The sequence below is a fragment of the Danio rerio genome, chromosome 1, assembly GCF_052040795.2.
Source record: "Danio rerio strain M-AB ecotype USA chromosome 1, GRCz13ab, whole genome shotgun sequence".
Taxonomy (NCBI): domain Eukaryota; kingdom Metazoa; phylum Chordata; class Actinopteri; order Cypriniformes; family Danionidae; genus Danio; species Danio rerio.
Window position 1 is genome coordinate 8,637,600 of NC_141021.1, and position 14,658 is coordinate 8,652,257.

At 35.1% G+C, this 14,658-nt stretch overlaps 1 protein-coding gene across 1 annotated transcript in view; it reads left to right on the forward strand.

Annotated features, from left to right (window-relative positions):
- Positions 1–14,658, forward strand: part of si:ch73-383l1.1 — a 262,319-nt gene that overhangs the window by 196,873 nt on the left and 50,788 nt on the right. Inside the window, exons 10-13 of the mRNA XM_087236667.2 lie at positions 1,630–1,703; positions 2,215–2,305; positions 3,530–3,729; positions 8,481–8,613. Of these exons, the coding sequence (XP_087092793.1) occupies positions 1,630–1,703; positions 2,215–2,305; positions 3,530–3,729; positions 8,481–8,613 (498 nt within the window). The remainder of the gene's footprint in view (positions 1–1,629; positions 1,704–2,214; positions 2,306–3,529; positions 3,730–8,480; positions 8,614–14,658) is intronic.

Consider the following 14,658-nt stretch of genomic DNA (forward strand, 5'->3'; position numbering starts at 1 on the left):
CTCTCCGTCCCTGTTTACATGTTAGAAAATTCTATATTTATAATTAAGTGTGTGAATATGAATGTATAATATATACTATTTGTTTGTTTTTTTACTATTTGTTGTTTTAAGAAAAAAATAAGCTTATTTTAAATGTTTGAAAAAGACAAATGCTTTTATAAAAGTATTTTAAAGTTATTATTAAATACTACTAATAATATAAAAATATTATAAGCTATAGTAAAGTTTGAGGACAAACTTTATGGTGTCTTAATAAAGTATCTTGGAAGTAGTTTGTTTAGTTTGAAAAAGTTTCAAGTTGGCTAAAATTTAAGATCCCTACAATGTAACCATAAAGACTGAAGCAAGCCAGCAAAAAGCTTTAAAGTTGATCCCTCCCTGCTGACAAATCCAGCTTAAATCAGCCTAAACTGGTTGTCTGGTTTTAGCTGGTCGACCAATCTAGTTTAAGCTTGAGATAGCTGGTTTTGGCTGGGCTCCCAGCTTGGCACGGCTGGTCAAGCTGGTTTTATCTGGTCATCTTCCAGCCTAAACAGCTGGCTGGAAATGGCTGGAAACCAGCCTATGTAACCCCGCCGGTCCTATGCCACCCAACCCGCTCTGAGCTGGTATCGAACCAGTGACCTTCCGCATGGGAGTTGGTTGTTCTACCAAGGAGGCTAAAGGCCATGGCCTCTAGGGTATGTTGCTAGAGCACCTTTAGAGGTCAGAGGAGTGAGATTTACCTGCAAAGCACTTATTAGCTGGCCCTTGTTACACCTATAAATGGCAAAAACCCCTCTAAAACCAGGCTGGTTGATCAGCTAAAACCTGTCAACCACCTTAGCATGTTTCTAACACTGATTACCATATTGTTAGCATGATTCCAACATGAATTAGCATGTTGTTAAAATGCTTCTAATATGAATTAGAATGTCCTTATGTTTCTAACACGAATTAGCATGTTGTTAGCATAGTTCCAACATGAATTAACATGTTAACATGTTTTAGCATGAATTAGCATGTTGTTAGTATGATTTTATCATGAATTAGCAGATTACTAGCATGAATTACCATGATGTTAAAATGTTTCTACCATTGATTAGCATGATGTTAGCATGATTCTAACGTGAATTAGCATGTTGTTAGAATGTTTCTCATATGAATTAGCATGCTAGCATGATTCTAAGAATTAGCACATAAATAGCCTGATTCTAGCGTGAATTAGCTTGATTCTAGTATGAATTGGCATTTAATTATCATGATTTTAGCATGTTGCTTTCATGATTTTAGGTCTATCATGACTTTTTTTCTTCATTTATATATGTGTAAAATTTGTATATTGATACAATGATAATAACCAAATCTTTTAATGATATAATAAGGCAATATTAAAATGCTTGTGCATATTATTTAATCAATAGTCATCAATCATGTTTGATGTTTCTTGATTTTCTAAATCAGTAATTTGTTGTGTTCTTAAGTAAATTAAATCATTTAATTTGACTGAATTAGCATATTAGTAAATGCAAAAAGAAGATCATTTTTAAGAGCTACTGTATAAAACTGCTCCATTTTCATGTTTGTACACATTGTAAGTGTACACACAGTATTTTAATCCATTAACTGTGTGTTTGCTTTGTTTAACAGTGACATGTATCATGGCATCAGTGCTCTGGATCCGGAGAGACTAAATGTTTTCCGCACCGTCAGAGAGATCACAGGTAGCTATAGTTATTAATCCTTCTGTATTTTTTGCTAAATATAGTAAAGCATTGTTATCAAGCATTGTTGGCATATCTTAGATCCTTATTATTTTCAACTGCTTGATTTTCTCCAAAATGTTATAATAAAAGTAAACAGTTAGTCATATTAAGAGACTTTGATTTCATTAAATCTGTTGCGTGCCACAATCAGATATTGTACTGCAGTTAATGTAGTGTAACGTAATGAAAATCTGCACAATAAGAAAGACCTATGACTGCTGTCATGAACGCAGTTTCCATGACCACAGTATAAAGGCACCTCTGATTCTGATCCACAAAAATATTGATCATAAAAACATGTGCAACCATAAAAAATGCTCGCAGTAATGCGGTTCATTTGGTGAGATGTAATATATCTATATATCTTTATTGCTTGTGCAAGTAGTAAACAACTTTGCTTTGTTTCTTATTATCACATTAAGAAAATAACCACTGAATAATACTTGAATTTTCTTGATTTCATCCTAAGGTTACTTGAACATCCAGTCTTGGCCTGAAAACATGACTGACCTTAGTGTTTTTTCCAACCTTGTCACCATAGGAGGAAGAACTCTCTACAGGTATGAATGTCATTCGTGTTTTAGTTATTTAGATTAACCAAATCCAGTACAGTGTATTTGAAGTTTCACAAGGTGGCCAGTGCTCAGTGGTTAGCACTGTCGCCTCACAGCAAGAAGGTCACTATTCAATTCAATTCAATTCAATTCAATTCAGCTTTATTTGTATAGCGCTTTTACAATGTAGATTGTGTCAAAGCAGCTTCACATAAATGGTCATAGTAACTGGAACAGTGTGGTTCAGGTTTTAGTGTTTAAGTTCAGTTCAGTTCAGTTTAGCTCAGTTCAGTGTGATTTATCATTACTGAGAGTTCAAACACTGAAGAGCAAATTCATCGATGCATAGCTCTACCAATCCTGAACCATGCGAGGAAGTGGCGACAGCGGAGAGGGAAAAAAAACTTCACCTGATGGGAGTGAAGAAAAAAAACCTTGAGGGAACCAGACTCAGTTCAGCATGACCATTTTAATTTCTCCGCTGGCCAAAAGTCTTGTGCAGAGCTTCATTCGCCGTGGTTTATGCAGGAAGATAGCCTCAGCGAAGACTCATCTGTCCCTGGAACGTCGCTGGAATCAGACTCATGTTCTCCACTCCCCTCGACCATCAGCGCAGCAGCAGCTCAGGATATGGCCTGGTCCCGGATATGGAATCCTTGGGATCATCACGTCGCTGGTCTTGGATCCAATCAGTGACTCCGCATAATCTGAGGACCTCGGGATGAGTATCCCCAGGTGAAAATAAAGAATAAAGAGAATAATTAGCGTAGCTGCTGTTCATCGTGTATATAAGCAAGATGCAGAAGCCTGTGTGGAACCCGCTAGGTGATGCATTGAGTGTATGCTTTACGAACTAGTTCAAGTGTCTTCTGGGCTAGTTTTTACTTCTGTGTGAAGATTACATGTTCTCCCTATGTTGGCATGGGTTTCCTCCTGGTGCTCAGCCCTGCTGAAAAATCCAGCTTAAACCAGCCTAGGCTGGTTGGCTGGTTTTAGCTGGTCGACCTGCCTGGTTTTAGAGGGGTTTTGGCCACTTTCAGGCTGGTTTCCAGCCATTTCCAGCCTTGTCTTAACAAATGAAATGAATGATTATAAGGCATGTTTAGAAATATCTAAATGGTGTGTGATCATTATACGGTCTCTGTTTTTGCTGTGTTTTTGGAAATCATTGGTTTGGAAATCCTAAAATTATCCTTCAGTCTCATTTGCTTGTGTATTTTATTTTGCCAGTGGTATTTCTCTGCTGATCCTAAAGCAGCGCTGGATCACGTCTCTGCAGTTTCAGTCTCTGAGAGAGATCAGCGCTGGTAACGTCTACATGACCAACAACAGCCAGCTTTGCTTCTACAGCACAGTCAACTGGACGTCTCTGTTTCGCACCAGCACACAGAAAGCCAAGATCAAGGACAACAGAGACCCCAGAGAGTGCTGTGAGTCAATGCTATCAGACACGTTCAGTCAAATTATCTTAAAGGATTTTACAGCCTAAAATTCACCATGATTTTAGAAATGAAGTGTGACATAAATCACATAAATGCTATTTAAAGAAATATTCACTTACACACTTTAGTTTAAATTACAATTCATGCTATTAAATACTTAAATAAAAAAGGTAAAATTGCAATAATAGGTGAGTAATAAGCCGGTTACCATCCTATTATTGCAGCATTAGCTGTTTTTGTAGTTTATAAAGTATTATTTTATTCTATATCTGTAATCCTACACTGTAAAAAAAACACTGTTAAATTAAAGACATTTACCATAAAATAACAAACTTTAAATTACAGAAATTTCCTGAAATTTCCAGTAAATTTCTGTAATTTACCCTTCGTTATTTTACGGTAAATGTCTGTAATTTACTGGCCGTTATTTTATTTTATTTTATTTTTTTTTTTTTTGGCCAGAAAAAAGTAAAATAACGTTTTTCTTACAGTGTATGATAAGGGATGTAAAATACACTGTAAAAAAATCTGCAATTTTACGGTTTATTTCCAGCAGTTGGGGTGTCAAAAAAAAAAAGTTGTTTTTTTTTGACACAGGTCAAAAAATTTACAGATTTTTTTTTACAGTGTACCCAAGACCTAAATCTAACTTCCACTTTACTTACTTATTATTAGGCAGCTACTTAAATTAGTAACTCAATTAATGGTTTGTTAATAGCATGAATTGTTATTTTAAATAAAGTGTTACCTAAAATCCCTTCTGAATATGTAGTTGTTGTGAAGGTTTCTAACTCCGTGTGCAAGAAAAAAAAAGAAAAAAATTTGAAAAACGGACTTTAGAGATGCAGATTGTGATAAAAATCTTCATACTCAAGCATATATAATACAATAAGTGTAAGATAAATGCGCAAGTTAAATGTGCTTTATTCTCTTTGTACGCTTCATCTTAGGATTTCCATCCATAAAGTAAATATTTTTAAAGCTCACCAAAAATGAAAACAATGCAAATTAGGAGCTTTTTCATCTAGCATTGATAGTCTACATGTAATGATCAATAGTAAACAAGGCACCTCCAGCGGAAACACTGACTGGTCATGTGAGGTTAATAGTTAATATTAGATACTTCCTGTTATAATAACCCTTTTTTTTTTTTTTTTTTTTTGCATGATAAGGGACTTTTATTTGAAGTTTGGTGTTTCCATCACTCTTTTCTTGTGTGATTCTTTAAAATGCACAGGGTGATGTAATGTGTGAATAGCTAATGTTTTCATTATTTGTCTCTGAAAGTCATGGTTATTCCACCAAATATTGATTTCTTATCTCTTAATTAAAAAATAAAAATGCAAAAATAAATTGAAAAAAATTGAAAAAAATATAACTAAATTGAAATTAAAACATTAGCATTGTGTTTCTTAAAGATCAATACAGATAGGTCTGAAAATATGACACCTTTTTATTTTATGCAAACATAAAAAACACTCCAATTGTCAACATTTATTGTAAATTTGGAAGAAATACAATTGGCACAGGCTTACATGGTCTGATGAGTCGATTACTGCTGCTACATTCGGATGGTAGGGTCAGAATTTGGCATCAACATGAAAGCATGAAACCATCCTGCCTTGTTTCAACGGTTCAGGCTGCTGGTGGTGGTGTAATGGTGTGGGGGATATTTTCTTGGCACACTTTGGTCCCATTACTACCAATTTAGCATTGTGTCAACACCACAGGCTACCTGAGTGTTGTTGCTGACCATGTGCATCACTTTATAACCACAGTGTACCCATCTTCTGATGACTACTTCAAGCAGGATAACCTGCCATGTTATAAAGCGTGAATCATCTCAGATCATGGATGTGCAGCCAGCAAATCTGCTGCAACTGCGTGATGCTATTATGTCAATATGAACCAAAATCTCTGAGGAATATTTCCAGTTCCTTGTCGAATCTATGCTACAAAAGAATTAAAGCGGTTCTGAAGGCAAAAGACGGTCCAACCTGGTAATAGTAATGTGTACCTAATAAAGTGGCCGGTTAGTGTATGTGAATATTTTAATAAATCACAATAAGGATATGCTGAATTGTCATGGAAATAATGACATGTAAAACCTAGACCTAAATGTGGTCAACCCATTACCCATCATACTGCACTTAAGGATTAATAATAGACTAGTCTATTAGGTCTGCCAGCTCTTGAATTTCACTATACTTTACCTATGGGACACGCATAGGACATAAAGGCAATCGTTTTACAGGGGAATAACTTACGAACGATAAGGATTCCCTGAACTGATGAAACAGAGAAGCGCAGATTTATCGGTAATGGAGATGTTGACAGTAGCAGAACACTTCCCACAGTGCCGCGCTGCCAAACTGTGCTTGATGTAATTAGTGTGATAATAAGTCTGTGGTGTGCAGGATCAATGGCGCTGTTAGTCGGCTCATTCATCCAGCTCTTTTTTCACACTATACCGATCTCATCTCTGGATTGTCCAGCGAACCCAGTGCTTCACTTTTACTAAATATGAGGGATAGTGCTTCAGTTAATACAGAGTTTTTATTTGCCGTTCATATAGATTCAGTTGTAATATGTTTTATAAGATATTGGTCACACTTTACAATAAGCTTTTATTAGTTAATATGTTTACTACCATGACTAATTATGAACAATACTTGTACAGCATTTATTAATCATAGTTCAACATATACTAATGCATTATTAACATCCAACTTCATGCTCTTTAGCAGTGGTTAATGCACCGTGAGTTAACAACTAACAGTAAGCACTGTATTTTCATTAACTAATGTTAACTGCCATAAATAAATATTGTAATGAAGATATTGTTCATTGTTTGTTCATGTTAGAAAATGCATAAGCTAACATTAACTAATGCAACCCTTTTTTAAAGTGTTACCAAGATATTTAAATATGCTTAAAATGGCTGACAGAGCTAAATCCAACATAGGCTCATTATAAAAACGTAGCCCTATATACATTTCTGGAGATTGTATGCAGCCAGAGGTTTGTATGGCTGCATTTTGTCTTAAAAATGAACATTACAGAGCGGTATGACGTTGTTCCTTTTCGTGCTTACTAGCTGTTTGCTTACCTCCGCGTGGACGGCTTTCCCGCTGTTATCAGTTTGTCCAGTAGCTCGCCATGTATGTTGGCGAACTTTAGACGCAAAGAGAAGTTGACCATGACGACGGAGTCTGGTGAGAACAGTTTCAGAAAACAGGTAATACAAAAACAGAAGCTAAAAAATAAAATAAACAATTAAATAACAGGGTGAGAATGTGGTAAAATCTGAAAATGTGGTAAAAATCAAACTTTTCTTTTTCTGGATTGCTTTTGAAAACACTGTCAGTTGAGTTTAGGGAAGTGGATGGGCGGGTCAATCGGCACTTTTGAAAACACTTTTTGTTGGGTATAGTGAAGGAGTAGGTCAGTCAGTCAGTCAGTCAGTCAGTCAGTCAACAGCTTTAAGATCTCAAAATGTGTACACAGTGGCCTCTGGTGGATTAACGCAAACAAAAACAAAAAAAGTTTTAAGCTCCAGTGACATATTTGGCACTCTCCAAAATGTATGTAGTGGTACATTTTCAGAATGAGCCTGGGTTGGCTAAATGTAACAGATGTATCTACTTAAATACTTTGTTGTTTTACAAGTGCAGTTTTCATCCTTATGGTGCCATATTTTCTGTTGAAATATTAAAGTCTCCCTGAAATCAAATGAAAATTTTTTGGAGGTGTTTGTGTTGATATTTTAGTCTTAACACTAGAAATATTGAGATGTTCATTTTGATTGTTTTTCATTTTTGTAATTTAATAACTTTATTAAAATAAAACCCACACATCCATAATACCCTGCCTTTTTTAAAATATGTGTAAATTAATTTTTAACATTTTTATTGTATTATAATTACAAAAATCAATAAGTATTTCAACCTTTAATTGCCATATAGCTGTCAAAATGAGCACATGCATTTCAGTGTCATCCTACTTTTCCCTGTTGCTGTGAATATGTGTGCCTCTGTTGCCTAGCAACTTCCTGCTAACAAAAACATAACTTTCTGATTGCAAAAATAAACCTTTACATCAGACATGTCTTTCAAAACAACATTTTCAGTGCCGTGAAAAAACTCCTGCTTGTGAAAGTCAAAGTGATGTATGTAGACACTTCAACTTGTAACTAGTAACTTGGACACATTTATAGGCTATATTAGATTATTATTATATTATAAGACATAAAACATGACAACAGACATTAAAAGCTTCACTTGATATTTCAATAGAGGCATTGAATAAAAATTTGACATGATAATATGAGAACAGCTAGTATGATGGCTTTGGTTGTTTTAGTTTTATTGAATTCTGGTAGTTCAAAAATAAAAAAAAAATATTCACCATTTACTCACACACAAGTGGTTAGAAACTTTAATAAGCTTATTCATTCCTCATCAAAAAGGGATGAAGAGACATTGGATATAACCTGCCCTGTCATTACGATTACGTTGAAATTACAGAGTACATTACACATCAAACAAAGCTCACTTTTCAAAGCACTTCGGGGGATCTAATAATAGGTAATATTAATATGTTCAAGCCATAAGGTGAATCTCAAAGCCAGTATAAACGGTCTAATGGCTACAAAACTTTGAATGTCATGAGACCTGTAATGTTTTTTGATGTGCAATTCATTATGTTCTTGTATGTATGTGTGTGTTTGTGCTCTGCAGCTCAACAGAGGATGGTTTGTGATCCGCTGTGCTCAGTGTCAGGATGCTGGGGGCCCGGGCCAAATCAGTGTCTGTCCTGTAAATACTTCAGCCGGGGAAGGACATGTGTGAGGTCCTGTAATTTGTATAATGGGTGAGTAACAGACAGATCACATGCAGGCTTCAGATAATGAAGGAATGATGGAAATTAGAAATATTTTTATTTAATAGATTTGTATATAAAATAGAGAGTATTATGTTAGTAGGCTATATCATGTTTTTAGGTGATTAATTGAAATTTTGTTTGATGGATTAATTTAAACTAGGTTATTATTTTCTGCAGTATCACATACATTTGCACCATAATTACTTTGGCCCAAAGACATTGCAATGCTTTAAATTGTAAATAATGGTGACGCTTTATTTTGATGGTCTGTTTGTTGAGTTTAAAGTGCACCTAGTTTACCCCTTTTTTATGATTTAATATTAATATTATGGTTCTTCTGAGTGTGTCCGTTTAGGTTCAGTTCAAAACACAATTCAGATTTTTTTTTATTATAATGTATTAAAAGTGTTATTTTGGGGGCGTGTACACAGCTCGCTGTTTTAGGGGTGTTTTGCTTCACATGAAAATTAGTTTCGACTTCCCGCCCAATGTAACAAGTGGGCGGAGCCAAGAGCTCCCCCGCTTTGTGTTTGGCAAAAGAGAGAAGCAACATGAGTGAGAGGACCAGCATTCAGCCGTACATGTACGACCTGGACTCGAACACAGACCAAGCAGAGACTACAAAATGATTTGTGTCTTTGTATAGTTTTACAGCCAACTGTGTGTTAGTTTAAAGTTCTGAGCTTGTACACCGAGATTAATAACCACGAACACTGAATTAACTTTGACTGAGGCACCGGATGACACGCACATTTGCATGTTATTTAAAATGAAACTTCATATGGCGCTTTGTTACGCGGCAGAAATATGAAATGTCAACAGATATTAATCTGACAGTCTACTAATATTCAAATGGACCATCAAAATAAAGTGTTACCTAAATAATAAATAATTTATGTTAATAATTTTCAACTTATTAATGGTCAATAAATTATTAAATGGTAATTCTTAATATGTTATGCAGTATTCATCCCATTAATATGAATTATAAATATTAATATAAATATTAATATGCTTATCTTTATTTAATTATTATTTTTATCACCTGGGCTGACACATACACGTGTAATCTAAATAATTTATTCTGATAAAAAGAAATTTAACGCACACCATATACAATATTTCACAAATAAAACTGTAATTTTAGGCATACGTTGATCAGTGTAAACTAAAACATACTCTTTAGTTGACAATTAGCATTTTTTAATACACATTATTTCCGCACTGTTTGGGTGAAATTTGAAATGACATGCACATCACTAAACTACTGTGTACAGACATATTTATATATTTATTTATTGTTTACAAAAACACAACCACAATATTTTTTACTCTGGGTATGTTTTATGAAGACTATCTATCATTTAGATTGCAGTCACTTTGCCGACGCAATACGTGTACAAACTTTTGCCTTGGGGATGTGTATGGAAAGATGAAGAGAATCCGAGAGAGGGATGGATTTCATCTAAGAGTTACTAGTATGATTTTCAGCACACAAAAAAAAACAAAGATACAAAAACTGACTGGGGCAGCATTTATTTCAAAAGGCACACCTTTGTACCTAAAGAGTCCATAATGCATTTTAACACTAGAATGATCAAATATACACATAGCTGCTTTTTAAAACTACATACCAGCTTTTCAGTAAAATATCTGGGTCTTTTTATTTAAATCAGAATAAAAGTAGAACATTTATACCTGTGAGCTCTGGGAAGTCAAATTTACCAATATAATTCTCTTATAATCACGCTATCATTTTTGTGCCCCTTGTGATTTAGTGTTCTGTGTAGCAAACAAAGCAACAGCATTTAGCCAATGAGATCCCGTTAATTAGATGATTAAGGAGCCGTTTACATTGTTTTCAGTCAAAAACGCAAAGCTTTTTATGTTTTTTGCCTGTTTATTTGCACGTCCCTACAGGAACTGCTTAGTAACAAGGCGACAGCACAAGCTATTGGTCTGGCATCTGTTATACAGCATTTTTAGCTGTTTTTATCAATACGTACACATGTGATTATTTTAAAAACATTGTTGTGTATATGTGAACCTGGACCACAAAAGTTTTATGTTGCATAGGTATATTTTGGGCAGTCGAACACATTGTAGGTCAAAATTGTAGATTTTTCTTTTATGCCAAAATCATTATAATATTAAGTAAATATCATGTTATATAAAGATATTTTGTACATTTACTAATAATATATATATATATATATATATATATATATATATATATATATATATATATATATATATATATATATATATATATATATATATATATATATATATATATATTTATTTATTTATATTTATATATATATACACAGTTGAAGTCAGAATTATTAGCCCCCCTTTGATTTTTCTTTTTCAAATATTTTCGAATATTTTTAAATATTCCAAACTATGTTTAACAGAGCAAGCAAATTTTCACAGTTTGTCTGACAATATTTTTTCTTCTGGAGAAAGCCTAACTTGTTTTATTTCGGCTAGAGTAAAAGCAGTTTTTAATTTTTTAAAACCATTTTAAGGACAAAATTATTAGCCCCTTAAAGGGGCAAATATTTTCAATAGTGTACACTGCAGAACAAACCACTGTTATACAATTACTTGCCTAATTATTTTAACCTGCCTAGTTAACCTAAATAACCTAGTTAAGCCTTTAAACGTCACTTTAGGCTGGGTAGAAGTGTCTTAAAAAATACCTAGTCGTATAGTATTTTCTGTCATCATGGCAAAGATAAAATAAATTATTTATTAGAGATGAGTTACAAAAACTATTATGTTTAGAAATGTGTTGAAAAACAGGGGCGCTAATAATTTAGGGGCTATAAATTCTGACCTCAACTGTATATGCATCAAAAATGTATCTTTTGATTAGTAAAATGCATTGCTAAGATCTAGATTTAGACAACTTTACAGGAGATTTTCTCAATGTTTATTTTTATTTTGTTGTATTTGTTTATTTAAACCGTGCACTGTATCTTGACCAAATATTGTCCTGTCTTAACACAGTATACACCAATGAAAAGCATATATATTCAGCATTTGGTTGAAGTATAAATTTTACTTGTGTCTGTTTTGTGCTCAAGTATACAAAATAAGTATTAAATATGCTACCATTTTTTTCAGAAAACATATTTCTAAAGGTGCCTTTGACTATGAAAGTTTTCCTGGATCTTGGTAACAAATAAATAAATCCATATTTACAAAGAAAACAAATCTATTTAGTTTACAAATTAAATTATGTGTAATAAACTAAAATTACACGGGGAATTACACAGTATTGAACACATGAAGAAAGGAAGGTATAGGAAGGCAGTGAAAGCCCAGACAGCAGCTGAAATTTCTTAGTAGGTCTTCAGAAACCCTCTGTCCTTCCTAATTGCAAATTATTATCAGCTGCTTCAGTTCAACATCTAAAATATCAGGATGATGAAGATGAAACCAGGGTGGACATTTCAGCAAGACAATGATCTAAAACACAGCCAAGGAAACTCTCAAATACTTGCAGAGAAAGAAAATCAAGCTGTAGAATGGCCCGGCCAATCACCTGACTTTATTCTAATATTAAATACAAAATAAAGCTCAGATTTGATAGACGAGACCCACAGAACTATCAAGATTTTTACACTCTGTTGAAGTCTGTAAAAAAATAACACCTGAGCAAATCACAAATCTAGACTTGTGGCATAACACAGTGACATAATAGGTTTCAAACCAAATCGAAACAGCTATCATATGCACGGGTAAATTTGACCTGCTGGCAATTTTAGGTATACAACGACCCCTGGCAGCTCTTGTGTTAAATCTACAATACATATTAGCACAAAGGTATACATATCTGTAGCTTTTGAAAAGGGTGATAGTTTTTGTACCGCTATTATTGAGAGTGCAGGCAGCACTACCACGTCTGGCCGGTGTGAATGCACAGGCCAAAATCCAGCTAATTGTTCGTCAGGCCTGTCCCGAGTGGTTTGCAAACACACTGCCATCTGTGAACGACAAAGAGGAAACACTCATCTGACAACACATTTACATTCAGATCCGCCGGGAGCCTCAGAGAAGAGCTCTTTGGCTGCCACTGCTTTTCTAGTGTAGTCATTAAACAATGGCAACTCTGACCAACATCTGAATAGGATTCCCCGTGGCGGAAAAATGTAATTTAGTTCCTAACAATAATCAGCTGTGGGGGAGTGTCATATTTTAGAGAGTCTCATTACACTCAATTAATCGTGCTTTAAATCGGCTGCAGTGTTTGTGTGTGTCAGTGCAGACCTGAGAACAGCTTTTTGTTTTATTTTATTTATTACATTTTTCTGGAGTAATTGGGGTTAGAGGTTTTGTTTACTTACAGGATTAATTAATGGCAATTTAATTAATGTTAACATTAAAAATAAAGGTAAATGGTACAATAAAATATACAGGCTGAGGGTTGAAGGTACAGTAAGCGAATTCAGATTTTAGAGAATCATATTTAATTAAGTTTTGCTCGATTTGCTTTTAAATAAAACAAAGAACAAAATAAGTGATATAAAATTAGAATCAATGTAATTTAATTTTCAAATAAAATATAATAAATAATAGGCCTACAATTAATAATGCAGGTTTTACATGCTGTACATAGGTAGGGACAATTGATTATAAGTAAATGGAATCATTTTAAATTACGTTTGCTGAATTAGGTGAATTGCTCCCCTGGAAAAAGATGGTTTGCCTTCTCCAGGTTTGAGTCCTCACCCCAGGTGGAGGAGTTCAAGTATCTTTGCATTTTGTTCACGAGTGAGGGAAGGATGGAATGTGTGATTGACAGGCAGATTGGTGCAGCGGCAGCAGTAATACGCTCGATGTACAGATGCGTTGGAGTGAGGAAGGAGCTAAGCCGAAAGGCAAAACTATCGATTTACAGGTCAATCCACGTTCCTACTCTTACCTATGGTCATGAGCTTTGGGTCATGACCGAAAGGACAAGATCTTGGATACAAGCAGCCGAAATGAATTTCCTTCGCAGGGTGGCAGAGCGCACCTTTATAGGATGAGAAGCTCTGTCACCCAGAAGGAGCTCAGAGTAGAGCCGCTGCTCTTCCACATCGAGAGAAGTCAGCTGAGGTGGCTTGGGCATCTCTTTTGAATGCCTCCTGGACGCCTACCTATGGAGAGGTTCCAGGCATGTCCTTTTGGGAGGAGGCCTTGAGGAAGACCCAGGACACACTGGAGGGACAATGTGTCTCGGCTGGCTTGGGAACGCCTCAGGATCCCCCCGGAGGAGCTGGAGGAAGTGTCTGGGGAGAGGGAAGTCTGGGGTTCTCTCCTGAGACTGCTGCTCTTGCGACCCGACCCTGGGTGCTGCCAGTTGGCATTTCTGTGTGGAGTTTGCATGTTCTCCCTGTGTTGGCGTGGGTTTCCTTCGGGTGCTCCGGTTTCTCCCAAAGTCCAAACACATGCACTATAGGTGAAATGAATAAATTTAATTGGCTGTAGGGTATGAGTGTGTGTGAATGAGTGTGTGGGTGTTTTACAGTACTAGGTTGTGGCTGGAGAGACATCCACTACTTAAAACATTTGCTGGAATAGTTGGCAGTTCATTCCGCTGTGTCGACCTCTGAAATAGAGACTAAGCCAAAAGAAAGCGAATGCATGAATATTTAAAAATTAATAATCTTTAATCAAAATACTGACAATTTAAATCTTATATGTGACACCAAAACCAGTCATAAGTGTAATTTTTGAAACTGAAATTTATACATCACCTGAAATCTGAATAAATAAGCATTCTATTGATGTATTTTTTGGGGGATAGTGGTTTGTCATGTGGGATGCATAACCTGATTTTGAATATTAAAATAAAAAAATGAAATTTGATAGCAAAAATTGAATAAAAATAAAGTAGAATGCCCATTAATAGCTGGAGATGGAATAAGCTGTAGGTATTTAGATAGTTAGTTTGAGGCACCACATTAGCACCCATTTTGAGCAGCATGAGTCTGTGAGAAACTTCAAACTGTGAAGCGCTCGTCCACTGGATTTCTGATG